Raw genomic sequence first — 17,722 nt, 5'->3', positions numbered from 1 at the left:
ATCTAATTTACCTAGATTTTAGTAAGGCGTTTGATACCGTGCCATATGGAGAATTATTAGTTAAATTGGAAAAGATGGGGATCAATATGAAAATTGAAAGGTGGACAAGGAATTGGTTAACAGGGAGACTACAGCGGGTCCTACTGAAAGGTGAACTGTCAGCCTGGAGGGAGGTTACCAGTGGAGTTCCTCAGGGATCAGTTTTGGGACCAATCCTATTTAATCTTTTTATTACTGATCTCGGCATAAAAAGTGGGAGTGTGCTAATAAAGTTTGCGGATGATACAAAGCTGGGAGGTATTGCCAATTTAGAGAAGGACAGGGATATCCTACAGGAGGATCTGGATGACCTTGTAAACTGGAGTAATAGTAATAGGATGAAATTTAATAGTGAGAAGTGTAAGGTTATGCATTTAGGGATTAATACCAAGAATTTTAGTTATAAGCTGGGGACGCATCAATTAGAAGTAACGGAGGAGGAGAAGGACCTTGGAGTATTGGTTGATCATAGGATGACTATGAGCCGCCAATGTGATATGGCTGTGAAAAAAGGTAATGTGGTCTTGGGATGCATCAGGAGAGGTATTTCCAGTAGGGATAAGGAGGTGTTAGTACCGTTATAGAAGGCACTGGGGAAACCTCACTTGGAATACTGTGTGCAGTTCTGGTCTCCCATGTTTAAGAAGGATGAATTCAAACTGGAACAGGTACAGACAAGGGCTACTAGGATGATCCGAGGAATGGAAAACTTGTCTTATGAAAGGAGACTCAAGGAGTTTGGCTTTTTTAGCCAAACTAAAAGAAGGTTGAAGGGAGATATGATTGCTCTCTATAAATATATCAGAGGGATAAATACTGGAGAGGGAGAGGAATTATTTAAGCTCAGTACCAATGTGGACACAAGAACAAATGGATATAAACTAGCCATTGGGAAGTTTAGACTTGAAATTAGATGAAGGTTTCTAACCATCAGAGGAATGAAGTTTTGGAATAGCCTTCCAAGGGAAGCAGTGGGGGCAAAAGATCTATCTGGCTTTAAGATTAAACTCAATAAGTTTATGGAGGAGATGGTATGATGTGATAACATGATTTTGGTAATTAATTGATCTTTAAATATTCATGGTAAATAGGCCTGATGGGACGTTAGTTGAGGTGGGATCTGAGTTACTACAGAAAATTCTTTCCTGGGTATCTGGCTGGTGAATCTTGCCCATATGCTCAGGGTTTAGCTGATCAGCATATTTGGGGTCGGGAAGGAATTTTCTTCCTCCAGGGCAGATTGGAAGAGGCCCTGGAGGTTTTTCGCCTTCCTCTGGAGAATGGGGCCTGGGTCACTTGCTGGAGGATTCTCTGCTTCTTGAAGTCTTTAAACCACGATTTGAGGACTTCAATAGCTCAGACATAGGTGAGAGGTTTTTCGCAGGAGTGGGTGGGTGAGATTCTGTGGCCTGCGTTGTGCAGGAGGTCGGACTAGATGATCATAATGGTCCCTTCTGACCTTAGTATCTATGAATCTATAAACAACCCACTCCCTTTTTCCTCTAGGAAGCAATGCAGAGCACTCAGTCTGTACTGGCCCAGAGAAATGAGACTAGAAAAAAGTAGCGCTCTTTGTGCAAGACAATTACTGCTAATTCTGCTCTGAAACACCTTAATAACAAAGGTGTAAGGATTTCTTACACCAAGGTATTTGTTCTAGATGACTTCACTTAAAACCACTACTGTCTTGAATTATTCCTAACATGTTATTGACCAAAGAGGAAACAACAACAGGCCTCTTGGGGAACAATTTAAAAAAAAAAAAAAAAAAACCAAAGGGAAGATGATTATTTTTCTCAAGAGCATTTTCCCCACTACTTCAGCTCAAGTTCTAACAATAATTGCACTGAAAAAGATGTTGGGAGGGTGGACAAGGAAAGCAACAGGACATGTTGGGAGTGGAGAAAGGAATGTGAGAATGAAAACTTTTCTTTTGAAAAAGACTATCAGCTTGTTGACTTGATTCAAACTTGTTAGCACTAAGACCTGAGATTGTAATATTAGCTCAAATGAGGAGAATTGTATGGGGATACACAGTGGTTAAAAATCATAACTGAATAAGATAAGTGACTCTTTGGGACTTTTCTTAAGCTACAAAACTAACTGAAGCCCTTGTGTCACACTGGATAAATGAATGTCTCTCTACTGGAAAAACAGAAGAGATGACAAACAGAAATAGTCAAAAGATATATACAGTTTCTGGGCCAAGACCATAACAACTGGGTAGGTGCCTGAAGTCAATGAGAGATGCTGGGTTTTTAGTACTTTTAAAAGTCAGACCCACTGAATTATAGATTCAAAGCCTAACTTTAGGAATCTCTTTTCCAAAATCTTGGCACAAGAGACTACTAATTGGATGAATAAACTAATGTTCAGAGTACATACTCTAAAGCACAGTTCTGAAGTAACAGAAACACAAACATGAATAAATATAACTCAGAAATAACAATATCTAAGGGAAAAGTACACTAGGAAATAAAATATAAAATGATTATGGGTTACTGAAAAAAAGGCATTTTATCTGAGATAAATGTGTAACAATTCACAAATACTTTTTGGGCTGCAAATTTGCAGGGGGGGGTATAAAAATCATATTTGCTACTACAAATGACAGCATTTCCCCATGAAAAATTAATGGACTTCCATGTAAATATTTCTGCATGTGAGCGTGTGAAAGTGAAAATCAATAGATCTAGTTATAAAAATGGGCTTTCATGAAAACTCCAGATCTGAGCCTTGAACTATGGGGAAGGGAGTGAGATCAAATTTTGCAACTGAATTTTGCAGCCAAGGTTCCATCTCCGTTTTCAAGTTCCACATAGAATGGAACTGTGCTGCTAAATGTTGACCACTTTTGCTCTTAGCAGATTCTCAGATGATTTAATCTCTTTTGGTCTTCGTTACTGGAAAAGGTGATTGTGCAACCTTCATCTTGCTCAGAAGCCTGCTCTAGTAGGATTCTGAAACTTTCAACCACAGTCTACGTGTTTTAGCATCCTGACACCAGCTGCTCAACAAAAATATTCACTTTTATATTTTGGTTTTGACCTGCCCAGTGCATTTCTGACATCTAGACACATTTCATTCAGGTTATGTTCCACATTGTCACCTTTTAAAGTTTCAGTTTCTAGTCATAGAATCACTGAATGACAGATTTCTGTGCCTATGTTCCTACTGATTGAAATGAATAGCTTATCTCAAAATGCCTTATCTGTTTTTAAGTGACATCTTAAAGTTTTCTTGTTCACTGTTGCATTTTTATCAGTTTTATCAGTAATGATAATTGTTTTTGTTCTATACACCTTTCTGCACTTTGAAACCAATGATGTGTAGAGTGCTACATAAAAAGCAGTAGTACTATATATTTTTTGTGTAGGATTATACAATTTTAGATTCCAATTGCAGTAAACAAATTACGTACACATTCAGTATGAATACTTTTGTGTACATTTTGTTTGCACAGTAGGGAAGCAATGCACAGTATTGATTCACATAGCATTTGAATATATTGTTCATGAAAAAGAAATACACTGCTAACTGAGATCTGAATCCTGGTCATTTGTACAACTTGTGAGCAGAAGAACTGTGAAGGGGTCAGAAACAGGTCCTCTTAATCTGGAGACAAGGTGTGGATCATCTACACATACCCTAAAACTGAAGAAGCAGCTAAGGAAGATATGCCTATACGTTAGGAGCTAGAGATCTGAACCTGGCAGAACCGCTCACTGGCGAGGGTCCACAGCTGGGGGTAGGGGAACTCGGGCCCTCCCTACTCCACCAGGTTTCAAACCAGGGCCCGATGAACAACAGTTCCAATATGTGACCTAGTGTGGGTGCCCTTATACTTGTTCCCTGGGCTCCAGCTTTGGTTCGTCCATCTTTGCCACTGGTCGGTTTCTGGATTACCCCTGACGTTCTCTCTAATAGCATGCTGGATCACCACACTTTCTCCATCAGCATGGCTTGCTATTCCTGCCTCTGTAGAGTGAAGGGCCTGTGGCAGCTTGTCAGTGGAGCATGGTCTCAACTGTGTGGAGCCCCAGCAGCTTCTCTGCAGGAACTTGCAGCACATGTCTTCTCCTCTGCTCTGTCTGCCCAGACTAAGAGGAGTTGCTCCCTTTTGAGCCACACCTCCAATGTGAGCTTGCCCAGCAGGAGTGGCTGGACAGCACCTTCTGGGCCCAGAGCTTCTCTGTGAAGACCATCAGTTCACCAGCGTGGACCTCATACAACCCATCACACTACACCAGAGCTAGAGGTGTAATATCCAGCTTGAGGAGACATACCTGCACTAGCACTGATCAAGCTAGCTTGCTAATAATAGCAGCGTAGCTATCAGTGTACAGGTTGTGGGACAGGTTAGATGTCCTGAATACACACTACTACTAGTGTTTCAGTTGGGACTGTATTCAGGGGAGCTAGCTATGCTGCTATTTTTAGTCCACTAGCTCAGTCAGAACTAGCATGAGTACATCTGTCCAAGCTGGAAATTACACCTCAGCTCCAGTGCAGACATACTCTTAGAGAATGAGAAGCTAACTAGTCATGTCATTGACCTCCCCCATGCTTTTAACAACACAAAGGGAAGGCTGAGTTGCTATTTATTTTGTCAAGCTCTCTAGAGTTCAGTATAAACAATTACTATTTCCTTATTTCATCATATTTACAGGCTAGTGAAAGAAAACATAAGTTTAAAAAATTTGCTATACTACATTGTCTCTATAATGTGTTATCTATGTTAAACACCTCTGCAAGCCATGTACAGCTAGTGAGACTTTATTCTAGTAAGAAGGGTTACATATATTTTCTTGGAAATGCTCAGAGCCTTCATAAAAAAATCAAATCCCTATATTTCTTCATAAACATAAGCAAAAGGACAGAGCACCAGTCACCTTAGGTCAAGAGTTTGAATCCAGCTAAGGTCAGGGATGACAGAAAATCATTACTATCTGACTACTGTTTGTTAGCCTACATGGAATGAGTTCATCATCACAGTCCACTTCCAAATGCACAGGTGTTTGCATCAGAAAAACCCAATAGTGTTAGTCATGATGGCACTAATTATCAGCATTGTTGGGAGTCCAACAGAGAAGCAAATAGGTCATTTTTATGCCTATCATTTCACTTTTAATTATGGTCCCTCCAAGTTAGGGTTGAGGCACATTAGAGAGACTAGAACCACATTAACATGGGGAAATGCTTTCTACTGCACTCATTCTGCAACAGATCTTTAATAAGGGATCTTTAGTAAGGGATATTAGATGGGTGGGATCTGAGTTACCCAGGAAAGAATTTTCTGTAGTATCTGCCTGGTGAATCTTGCCCATATGCTCAGGGTTTAGCTGATTGCCATATTTGGGGTCGGGACGGAATTTTCCTCCAGGGCAGATTGGAAGAGGCCCTGGAGGTTTTTCGCCTTCCTCTGTAGCATGGGGCACGGGTCACTTGCTGGAGGATTCTCTGCTCCTTGAAGTCTTTAAACCACGATTTGAGGACTTCAATAGCTCAGACATAGGTGAGAGGTTTTTCGCAGGAGTGGGTGGGTGAAATTCTGTGGCCTGCGTTGTGCAGGAGGTCAGACTAGATGATCATAATGGTCCCTTCTGACCTTAGTATCTAGGAATCTATGAATCTACCATTTGCCATTTAAATTATTATTATTTATACCACACAACGAACAAGCTTTCTGGTTGCTTGGCTAAACAAAAGTACTTTCAAGCTAATATTGGACATAACATCACTGGGTTGGGGGGAAACAACAGTATGGAGGAGACTGCAGGAGGAAAGATGGGGGCATCTCATCAGTAAGATAATATTGTAACTCATTGAGGGCTAATGTACTATTTGGTGGAAATCTGTTCCATTTCCAGATCATCACAAATTAATATCTCTGCACACTCTTTTGTTGACTAGGCCTCACAACAGCTGTGGGTCCTGAGGAGTAATTACAGTGATCAGATCAGTGTCCTTGTGACCTAGTTTAGGAAGGGGATTCCTCATGTAAAGAGTTCAGCATGGAATCAGCCCAGAAACAGTTTTTGGAGAAGCAGATAAGCCAGGCATCAAGAAAGAAACAAAAGAATGGTGTGTTTGACAGTAAGTGGGGGAAACGGAGAAGATTTCAGAGGACAGATAAGGAGTTTTGTTTTGCCCATATTAAATTTAAGTTGATGGCAATACATCAGAAGTAGATGCGAGATTAAACCATGTGAGATGCAGGACTAAGTGAGGAGTGTCAGATAAAGAGTAGAGAGGTAGCTCTGGTCATCTTCAATGTACAGACAGTAGCTGGGAGTATGTGAGCAGATGAGATCACCCAGAGAAAAGGCATACAAATCAGAAGAAGGAGCCAAAAACAGAGCTCTGCCAGACTCCACAGTAAAAGGGAGAATAGAGGAGAAGCCACCTAAAAGACGCTGGAAGAGTGATGACAGAAGGATAACCAGTAGAAGACTATAAAAAAAGCAAGAAAGGATAAGTTGCTGAGGAAGAGGATATGATCAGCACTGTCAAACACAGCTAAAAAATTAAGGAGGATAAGGATGGAGTAGAGGTCTGTAGATTTGGTCAAGAAAGGCTTGTTAGAAATCTTGTGTGAGCAGTTTTGGTGGAGTGGAAAGGGTGGAAGCCAGACTGGGGGCAGGGGATCCAGGATGGAGATGATGGAAAGAAACTCAGGTAAAGAGCTATAAATGGCTCATCCAGTGTGTTTGGAGAGGAAAGGAAGGAAGGAAGGAGAATAGCTGGAGAGAGAAATAGGACTGAGGATGGGGAAACCTTATCATGCTTGTATGTTGACGGAAAGAAGCCAGAGGAGAATGACAAGTTAATTAGAATAGAAGAGGAGAGATTAAAAGTGGGGGTAAGAGAGTTCAGATGGGAGAGGAATAGGGTCAAAGAGGTAGGTGGAGCACTTGAGGAGAGCAGGCAAAAAGAGGTCAGTGCCAGTTATTTGGAAGAAGAAGGAAAAGGTCTGAGAAAGGCTGAGGGAAGATAGAGGAAGGGAGATCGAGATCTGGAGAAGAGAGATCACAATCATCTTGTTTGAAAAAACAAGAAAAAATTGCATGGAGAGGGAGAGAGGTGTGCGACTAAGATTTTAAGAGGGAGTTTGCAGTTAAGCAATTTTAAAACCATTTAAAAACAAACAGACTTGCCATGGCCTCTGATGAGACATTAAGATATACTATTAACTGCCATGTATCACACACAATAAGAGTATTTTCACTAATACTCACTTTTTCAGCTTTTCTCTAATCTTTGGCTCTTTAATCTCATTGTGAAGATCCTCAAACGTCTCAACTGAGGTTAAATTACAGAAAACCCTATAGTCAACGTACGGAGGAATCCCATGGTCACGCCCCCTCTGGATATTCGTAGCTGCCAGATCCAGAGCCACTGAGTGTGCCATGGAGAAAAGCCTCTCGGTCAGCTCCAGGTTCAAAAGCTGAGATGGTACTCGCATTTTACCAGCAACACCAAAAAGACCACGCAGAAGTGGATCAATGCCACCTTCCTGGATTATCCGGAATGGTGAAAAGAAAGCTTTGTGAAGTGAAAGGTGCCCTTGTGAGATTTCTCCAAAGGTCTCATTCAAACGATAAAGAATCGGATTGATCAATGTGTGGCCAAACCTAAAAGCTGCAGTTGCAAAGGCATTAATAATCCCGGCATTGACATTGGGGTTATAGCCTTTGTAGTCACCCATCATCTTCATGCCGTGGTCACCAAGGATCTTGGGTAGCCAGTGGCTATAGGTAATATGTTGCATCTGTGCACCAACAATCTTTCTGGCTTCATTGTAAATAGTATCTCCATCCCAGTGTGGGTTCATTTTCAACAGTGCCCTTGCTATGCGGTTATGTTCACGGAACCACAAAGTGTGCATGGCTGTGAGGCCCAGCTGCTCATTCGCTCGGTGATCTCCTGCAAGGAAGCAAGGTAAGGAGCTTTCATTTTCATCTCTCGTGCATTCAGTTGGGGGACCTGTGGCAAATGGTAATAAGTGCTTTCCAGAAGATGGGACAAGCAGGCCTTCCTTGAGGAGACCATGTTGATTTGTATTATCCCTTAACTCTTCTGACTCCCTGTCAGAGCTTGCATAAACATTAGAAGCATCGATATATGATGTTAGATGGTTTATCTGCTCCCTTGCATAGACTGAATTCATTATTAAAGAAGTCATCCCACTACCGCAAACTGGGCTTGAGCGAACAAAGAACATACACTTAGAATTTGTCACTCGGGGATCATTCTGAGGAATAATGATGGGGAAGCAAGGTGGATCATTAGTACACACTGAGCTACAAGACTGTCCATCAGAAAAACGAGACATACTCAGTGCAGGCACTGTCTGATCCAAGTCATGGTCTAAAAGCTGGCCCCACTGCATAAGCATATGAGTGTACCTATCATCAGGAGTTATGGTCTCTGTACCAATCATTTCTATTGAAATAAGCCTTGGTAGTGGAAGAGGATAGCCATTATACAAAGAGTCATGACTGACACTCCTGGGTAAGTTAAAGCCATTTTCGTACACAGGTTTAAGGATCCGTTCGAAAGCAATCAAAGAGGCACCCCACATTGGGTGCTGTAGGTTGTTGCATGTTCCATCGTAGCTTCTGTACTTTTGATGGAAACAGATGTCAGAGCAGTTTGGGAAACGCCTGTGAGCTGTACATCCAGAGAGATTGGCAATCAGACTGAGGTAGTGTGGGGAAACCAGGTCATTGTAGCGAAACTCTGAAACACAACATTTGAAGAAATTAATTGATCTCATATAAAAGAGAAGTGTAAGAATCCATATAAGATTCTTAAGTTCAATATTAATTAATGGTGTTTATACCTGGATAGAAGTCTCTTTATCATAAAGTGTTTGTCATGATATAGGCCTTACTGAATTTCTGATAGACTGTGGGTCTGCTCCTGCTCCTGGAGAAGTTAATGGCAAATCTCCTATTGATTTAAACAAGGGGCAGGAATGGGCTGTGGAGGAAACACTGAAGTGATAGCAACAACAGCTAAAATGTGGCGTGATGTGAATACCAGAGAGGGCTAAAAAATAATATACAGAAATGCTAAAACTATATAAAATAGGTCTGAAATATGGGCAGGTAACAACCAACCAATATTTAAGATGGAAAACGCAAGCTAATATAGCTGGAAGATGAGGGAGGAGGGAGAGAAGCCTTATCAAGGGGAGGCAGATATCTGGAAGGCAGTAATGCTGAAAGAGGACTAAGAGTGATAGTGCAAATTAAATTTCAGCTAGCAATGCAATATGAGAGCAAAAAAAATTATTTTGTTTCTGTTTTTAAAGCAGAGACATTGTGTCATGGACTAGGGAGGTAATAATCGCTGATGAAACCAGACCGAGAATACTGCATTTAGTTCTTGAACCTGAATGACAGAAAGTTTTAGATAAACTGGAGAAAATTCAGAGAAGAACAACTGACAATATTTAAAGGGCTGAAGAGATTGATTTATGAAGAAAGATAAAAAGAAACATAATAGCTTGGCCAAACAAAGGCTAAGGGAGATATTAGAACTGTCTACAAGTATTTGGCGGATAGAAACATTAAAGAGAAAGAATGCACCAGGGGATGAGAATAAACTGATAGGAGGAAACTGGGCAAAGGAAAAACAGGCTGAACATTGGAAAATCGCCTTTAAACAGAAAAATATATTAGCCTATAGAAGACACTCCACTGAAGGTGGTGAATGATCCATCATTTCAGTAATTTAAAACTGAACTGAATAAATTAATAAAGCACTGGAAAGTATACTGTAGGAATGAATCTAGGATTGGCATGGGATAGACTACTGGTAAAAGGTTTTTATATCCTCTCCATAGCTAATTTATCCAGTTCCATAAACCACACAAAAATACCCTGCAGAAATCAGAATGTTCTTTCAGTAATTTATAATATTTTCACTACTGAAAACAGTCCTCTAAAGCTCTTCCACACATTTCCATTGTAACTCACTGTACATCAGTGCCACACTCTGCCCACAATAAATTTCTCTTGTAATAAACTCCATTATAAAATGTACGTTACTAAGAAACTGGGTAAAGGGGAGACTACAGCAGGTCAGACTGAAAGGTGTACTGTCAGTGTGGAGGGAGGTTCCTAGTGGAGTTTCTCAGAGATTGGTCTTGTGACCAATCTTATTTAACATTTTAATTAATAAGCTTAGCACAAAAACGGGAGTATGCTAATAAAATTTGTGGATGACACAGAGTTGGGAAACATTGCCAGTACAAAGGAGGACCAGAATATCATATAAGATTTGGATGACCTTGAAAACTGGAGTAATAGAAATGGGATGAAATTTAATAGTGCAAAGTGCAAGGTCATGTACTTAGGTAGTTGTGACAGAATGTACTCGTGTCCACATCCTGAACACTATTGCAATAATCTTTGTATAAAGTATGCCTTGTGAGATATTTAAAAACTCAGTTTGGTGACCAGTAATATCATGGCAAAACGCATATAGCAGTGTTATATGTGAAGCTGATAGGCCATTACTTGCTAAGTGGCCGTTCTTTGGCAGGAAAGGGGACAAGGGCAAACAAAATCTACATCTTAGCAAAGAAACAGCATGGAGTTGCCTTCCACACAGACTGCCTGTTGCCTTTCTCCCAGCTGGAAATGCTTCTCAAAACAGGCAACAAACTATAAAAAGACACCCCAACGCACCCCCTCTTCCTCCCTTTCTGTCCATCGATTCACTGCACAAAATGGGACAAAGGAACAGCCATTAAACAGAAGAAGGGGTCCTGGCCTAAGAAGTTTAGCCAGTAAGACTGTTGAAAGCATGTGGAGAGAAAAACTTCGCTTTGACTTTAACATAGTTTGGTAAGGTAGGCATTAGTTGTGTTTTCTCTTTATTTTTCTTGTAACAATTTCTGACTTTTATTCCTCATTACTTATATTCACTTAAAATCTATCCCTCTGTAGTTAATAATCTTGCTTTATTGTTTTATCTAATCCGGTGTGTTCAAATTGAAATGTCTGAAGAACTAGTAAGATGGCATAGTATTATCTTAAATAAATAATGGACTTAACATACTTGTATTGTCCTGGAGAAGGCAGTACAGGACGTATATTTCTGGGGGGAAATCTAAGACTGACAGTGTGTTCTGGTCACCTTGCAGTATAACCAAGGCTGGTGAGGGCCAAGGTGTTACTGGTGGGCTGCAACACACACAGAGACATAGCTGGAGGCTGTTTGTGAGAAGTCCAAACTGGAGGCTACAGCTGCAAAGCAATGGAAAAGGAACCCCATGTCATAAATATAAAGGGAAGGGTAACCACTTTTCTGTCTACAGTGCTATAAAATCCCTCCTGGCCAGAGGCAAAACCATTTCACCAGTAAAGAGTTAAGAAGCTAGGATTACCTCGCTGGCACCTGACCCAAAATGACCAATGAAATCTAAGGGGGACCAATGAGGGGACAAGATACTTTCAAAGCTGGGGGGAGGAGGGGGTGGAACAAAGGGTTTGTCTGTCTGTGTGATGATTTTGCCGGGAACATATCAGGAATGCAGCCTTACAACTCCTGTTAAGTTAGTAAGTAATCTAGCTAGAAATGCGTTAGATTTCCTTTTGTTTAATGGCTGGTAAAATAAGCTGTGCTGGATGGAATGTATATTCCTGGTTTTGTGTCTTTTTGTAATTTAAGGTTTTGCTTAGAGAGATTCTGTATGTTTTGAATCTGATTACCCTGTAAGGTATTTATCATCCTGATTTTACAGAGGTGATTCTTTCACCTTTTCTTTAATTAAAATTCTTTTAAGAACCTTGTCGATTTTTCATTGTTCTTAAGATCCAAGGGTCTGTGTTCACCTGTACAAATTGGTGAGGATTCTTATCAAGCCTTCCCCAGGAAAGGGGGTGTAGGGATTGGGGGGATATTTTGGGGGAAGATGTCTCCAAGTGGGCTTTTTCCCTGTTCTTTGTTTAAAACGCTTGGTGGTGGGAGCATACAGATAAAGGACAAGGCAAAGTTTGTACCTTGGGGAAGTTTTAACCTAAGCTGGTAAGAATAAGCTTAAAGGTCTTTCATGCAGGTCCCCACATCTGTACCCTAGAGTTCAGAGTGGGGAAGGAACCTTGACACCCCATCTTAGAGGACAGGGTGATATGTCTACTCATTAGTCTGGACTGTACCATAGGTATGTCACAGTTATATTCTGCTATAAGTTGGGGATGTACCGGCTGGAAGCAACAGAGTAGGCGAAATACCTGAGTGTATTGGTTGATGACAGGATGACTATGAGCAGCTAATGTGATATGGCTGTGAAAAGGCTAAGTGAGGTATTTCCAGTAGAGACAGGGAAGTATTATTACCATTATACAAGGCACTGGTGAGACCTGATATGGAATACTGGGTGCAATTCTGGTTTCCCATGTTAAGAAAGACGAATTCAAACTGGAACAGATGAAGAGAAGGGCTACTAGGATGATTAGAGGAATGTAAAACCTACCATACGAGAGGAGACTTAAGGAACTTGGCTTGTTTAGCCTAACAAAAAGCAGGCTGAAGAGATATATGATTGCTTTCTATAAATATATCAGAGGGATAAGCACGAGGGAGGGAGAGGAGTTATTTAAGTTAATGGCCAATGTTGGTACAAGAACAAATGGATATAAACTGTCCAACAACAAGTTTAGGCATGAAATTATATGTTTCTAATCGTAAGAGGAGAGGGTTTCTGTGTAACTTTGAAGCTGTGATGTACCCTGCATCTATTCCCCCTGTGTTTGAATCTGATCAACTCAGTGTAACACTGCCGTATGCCAAATAAAGATACCTGAGTGACGAAAGCTGGAGTCGAACTGAGTTCTTGGGAAACTGAGTGGAAAGAGGTCTCAGAGGGAATCCCAACAAGGACTTCAGTACCTCAGCCAGAGGTTATGGCACTATTGTAAGAGTAGGTGGGTGAGGTTCTGTGCCCTGCAACTTATGGGAGATCAGACTAGATAATCATGATTGTCTGTTTTGACCTTAATGTCTATGAGTTAGCCACCTCTGCAACAGCTTCCCTTTTCCATTTATATCCCTGCCCCGGACTAGCCATGTGAGAGGTAGGGAAACTGGTAATGCCTCACATGCTGGGTTGGAAAGGAATACACCTCAAACTTTCTTTGCCTCTGATTAACTCCAAGTTATGATATAATGGAATGACAATATACAACCAATAGTTTACAATACAATACAACACAACACAACCAATTGGTCTAGTAGGACCAATTCTTTCAAACTACAATAGTGATTACTTGGATCCAACTCTACTTATATGAACTCTGTAGATGAATTGCATTTAAATTATAATTTAAAACATAATAGCAGTAAAGAATAAGCTCTAAGGTAAATGAGAGGAACGGTGCTTTGGAGCAAATTACCTGGAATAAAATAATAGAACATAATAAACAAATTATTATTTTAATATTAACTACCCATACAGGAAAAAGAAAAGGAGTACTTGTGGCACCTTAGAGACTAACCAATTTATTTGAGCATAAGCTTTCATGAGCTACAGCTCACTTCATCGGATGCATACTGTGGAAAGTGTAGAAGACCTTTTTATATACACACAAAGCATGAAAAAATACCTCCTCCCACCCCACTCTCCTGCTGGTAATAGTTTATCTAAAGTGATCACTCTCCTTACAATGTGTATGATAATCAAGGTGGGCCATTTCCAGCACAAATCCAGGGTTTAACAAGAACGTCTGAGGACAGGGGTGGGGGTCACTTTAGATAAGTTATTACCAGCAGGAGAGTGGGGTGGGAGGAGGTATTTTTTCATGCTTTGTGTGTATATAAAAAGATCTTCTACACTTTCCATAGTATGCATCCGAAGAAGTGAGCTGTAGTTCACGAAAGCTTATGCTCAAATAAATTGGTTAGTCTCTAAGGTGCCACAAGTACTCCTTTTCTTTTTGAGAATACAGACTAACACGGCTGTTACTCTGAAACCTGTACAGGAACAAGATGCATAATTTCTGAACTAGAAGTTCAGATTCCATCAGCACATGCAAAGTTGTCACCCCTCTGAATCTTTTATATTAAAGATTAAAAAGTAACATGAAAACAAACTCAAGGCAAAGACTGGTTTTATAGTAAATATATTTGTTATTAGCGCTGAGAAAAAGCTGGAATTTCTTCTTACTGAAAAATGCCTATTGGACACAATAATTCCTTTGAAGCTTACCTCTGCAGATGTGGAATTGGGTGTGGCTAGTTCCAGAGGGAAGGAGGATGCTATAAACAAATAAATCATTCTGAGTGATTTGAACAAGCTTTGTTGTCTGTCACTGGAGATTCTAGAGCAGATGCCAAATCTAGTTGGATCCCATAGAGGTAATAGAGTTGGTAAACAGGGGGTGCTATAACCAGGTGGTCCAGTAAAAAGTGCGGTGAATCATGGGATTCAAATCTGAAAGAAATGCATCGAAGATAGCCACAGCTGGAGACAGGACACTGAATGAGGTGAGCCAGTACTCTGGGGTGGTACTGAGAATTCGCTTTCTCGTGTGCTTGGCTAGCTGGTTATTTCTCAGATGCTCAGCATGTACTTGATAGCCATATGTGGGGTTGGGAAGGAATTTTCTCCCATGTCAGATTGGTAGTGACCTTGGGGATTTTTCACTTTTCTCTACAGCATGAGGTGCAGGTTGCTTTCCTAGATCATCTGGGTCTATATAATTTATCCAACTCCCTGCCACTGCAGGAGTCTCATGCATAGACACACCTCAGTCCCTCCTATTCTCTGCCTGTGGCATACACTAGTTTAGTCTCCTGAGGGCTGTGATACCTTGGTCTAATTTCAGTTGTTGGGTTTGCAGTTGCTGGGCGGTGTTGGTGGCCTGTGATGTACAGGAGGCCAGACTAGATGATCTGATGGCCCCTTCTGACCTTGAATTCTATGACTCTGGTTCAGGCCTTTCGCTGACAAGAAGTGCCCACAGATTGATCACAGGTACGGTTCACCCGTCATCCAGAACAATATCATATAGCGTTATAATATCATATATATAAATCATATACACAGAGTCAATGACAGCAGGCTCTTAAAGAAGTATCTTTTCAGTGTGAAAGGAGGGACAGAGGAACAACAAAGAGGACCAGCTGCCCACATCTGATAGATCCAGGCTCCATCAATCTCAGGTGTTCCATCCCGCCTGGATCCATAGAATTAACAGAATTAGGAATTCCTGTCTCTTCCTCACTCCGAAGCCCTGTAAGCCCCTACCCAGTGAGGGGCCAAAGGGACAATCATCCCTTTAATTTTGAAATTAATTTCACATTTTATTACATAGTAATAATAGACAGCATGTTTAAAACAAACATAAGGACATACTTCTTCATACAACAGAGTCAACCTGTGAAACTTGTTGCTAGGGGATGTTGTGAAGGCCCAAAGTATAAATGGATTCAAAATAGAATTAGGAAAATAGGTCCATCAATGGCTATTAGCCAAGATGGCCGGGGACACCACCGCAAATTCTGGGGGTCCCTGAGCCACTGACTGACAGAAGCTGGGATTGGATGACAGGGGTTGGATCACTTGATAATTGCTTTGTTCTGTTCATTCCCTCTGAACCAGTGGTGCTCAACATGCAGCCTGTGGGCCGAATGCAGCCCATCAGGGTAATCTGCTGGTGGGCCGCAAAACAGTATTTATATTGACCGTCTATAGGCACGGCCACCCACAGCTCCCAGTGGCCGCAGTTAGCCATTCCCGGCCAACCGGAACTGCGGGAAGCGGCAGCCAGCATGTCCCTGTGGCCCGTGCCACTTCCCGCAGCTCCCATTGGCTGGGAACAGTGAACCGCAGCCACTTGGAGCTGCGGGCGGCTGTGTCTATGGACGGCCAATGTAAACACTGTCTCGTGGCCCGCCAGCAGATTACCCTGGCGGGCCGCATGCATGCTCTGAAGCATCTGGCTCCAGCCACTGTCAGAAGAAAGGATACTGGGCTAGGTGAACCGTCGGAGTGACCCCGCATGGCCATTCTTATGTTTTAATAACGGTATGATTGTATATTAACTCCATATTAAAGAACAGCAATAGAGGGATTTTTTTAATGTTCCACCTTGCAGTGCTTTTCATTACGATACTGAAGGAAGAGCCAGAGAATTATAAATTTGTAATCTTGCATTAAGCAGCAGTGAGGATACAGACATGGACAGTTACACTTCAGGGAATACAGCTGTGCCATCAAAGTCCTCCAATTTAGGCCCCAACACCCCCCGCTGAAGCCTTGAGGTCCTCCACATGATCTCTGAAACTCAGGAACAAAGTCACTCAGTTAAATTCTCCGCTTCTTCTTCTTCTTCCATATGGCTGGTGTAGACAAGCAACTACAATTTCACCTGAACTTTATCGCATCAAATGGCTACATCAGAAGTAGCAGAATTTATTGCAGTGAGGCCTCCTTCATATTCATAAATTGGGCATTAGGTAGTAATATGTTTGATGGTTTGTCATAGGGAACCACACTCACTTGCTGGGGAGTCCTTGATTTTCCATTTGTGCATTAGATGTCTACATCTACCAAGGTTGGTTTGGATTTGGTTCAGAGTTGACCAAGATGACTATGGAAGATTGAACCCAGGAACCTTCTGCATGGGATCCAGCACAAGGTGCTTATTTTTTAAGTCTTGTTTAGCCCAATCTGCTTTCCAAACCTCCTTCTGATCACAGTCTGATTGCATTAGGCAAAGTGGATGTTCCCAGAAAGGCTTGCAAGACTTAAGAGATGGGGCGGGGGCACTGTCAAGGTCTTGGTGGATAGGAAGACATCTGTTTTCCTGGATTCGCTGAGGTGCACGGAGTGTTGCAGCAATTCGGCGTATCAGTGGGGGAGCAAAGTTAAACAGAACATGTAGCTATGGCGTTGGTGTCAACTTTAGGGTTCCAGTGATGCACCACATCACTGTATTCAGCTGTGTGTCAACAAGTCACGTGTGGCCGCATCTGCTCCATATGGGTGAACAATATTCAGCTACTGAAAATACAAGTGCTATTGCAGATGTTCGCAACTCTGAGGCTGGTGCACCTCAGGTTGTACCTGCTAGTTTCTAAATTATGTCGGCTCTCATTTTTAACTTTGCAGTTACCTTCTCAAGGTGATCATGTAAGGTAAGAATGCGGTCAAGTTCCACTCTGAAGTATGCTGGCATATAATTATGTTGCACATTTTTACCACAGAAAGCAACTTTGTGTGTTTTTGGCATTCCTATTATCAAAAGGCTTTCTGGAACAATATCTGTGAAGAGGATATACTAGGAAGCAACTGGGAGTAAGGGGAATGCAAATAACCCACTTCAAATCCATCCTTTTGAAGCTATGCCCTGGAGAGGAAAACCCATTGTCTACTAATTACTTGGTTCTGAAAAGTCCATCTCAAAGACCCCATAACTGTATAAAGTGTGGACTAAACATGTTTTAAGGTGCTTGTTCAGAGCTGAAACTGTAATGAATTTATCACCAGAAAATAAACCCTTTGGGTGATGTTTGGAAAGACTCCTTTGGTTGGTATGATATCTGGTATGCTTATTAGCATGCATGTAGGTTCTTCTATTGTTTTTATTTGTAGTCTCTGTAGTGCTTTTATCAGAAGAATAAAATAGGCTTGCATAGAAAGAACTGTGTGGTAACTTATAACTGT

The 17,722-nt window shown here is 41.4% G+C and overlaps 1 protein-coding gene across 1 annotated transcript in view; it reads right to left on the bottom strand.

The window, feature by feature from the left end:
- PXDNL (peroxidasin like) overlaps positions 1 to 17,722 on the bottom strand; it is a 270,806-nt gene that overhangs the window by 39,027 nt on the left and 214,057 nt on the right. The window contains exon 17 of the mRNA XM_077808684.1: positions 7,278 to 8,781. Coding sequence (XP_077664810.1) covers positions 7,278 to 8,781 — 1,504 coding nt within the window. The remainder of the gene's footprint in view (positions 1 to 7,277; positions 8,782 to 17,722) is intronic.

This window comes from Eretmochelys imbricata, chromosome 2 (assembly GCF_965152235.1).
Source record: "Eretmochelys imbricata isolate rEreImb1 chromosome 2, rEreImb1.hap1, whole genome shotgun sequence".
In the NCBI taxonomy this organism is placed as follows: Eukaryota; Metazoa; Chordata; order Testudines; family Cheloniidae; genus Eretmochelys; species Eretmochelys imbricata.
This window is presented reverse-complemented; position numbering and strand designations above follow the sequence as displayed.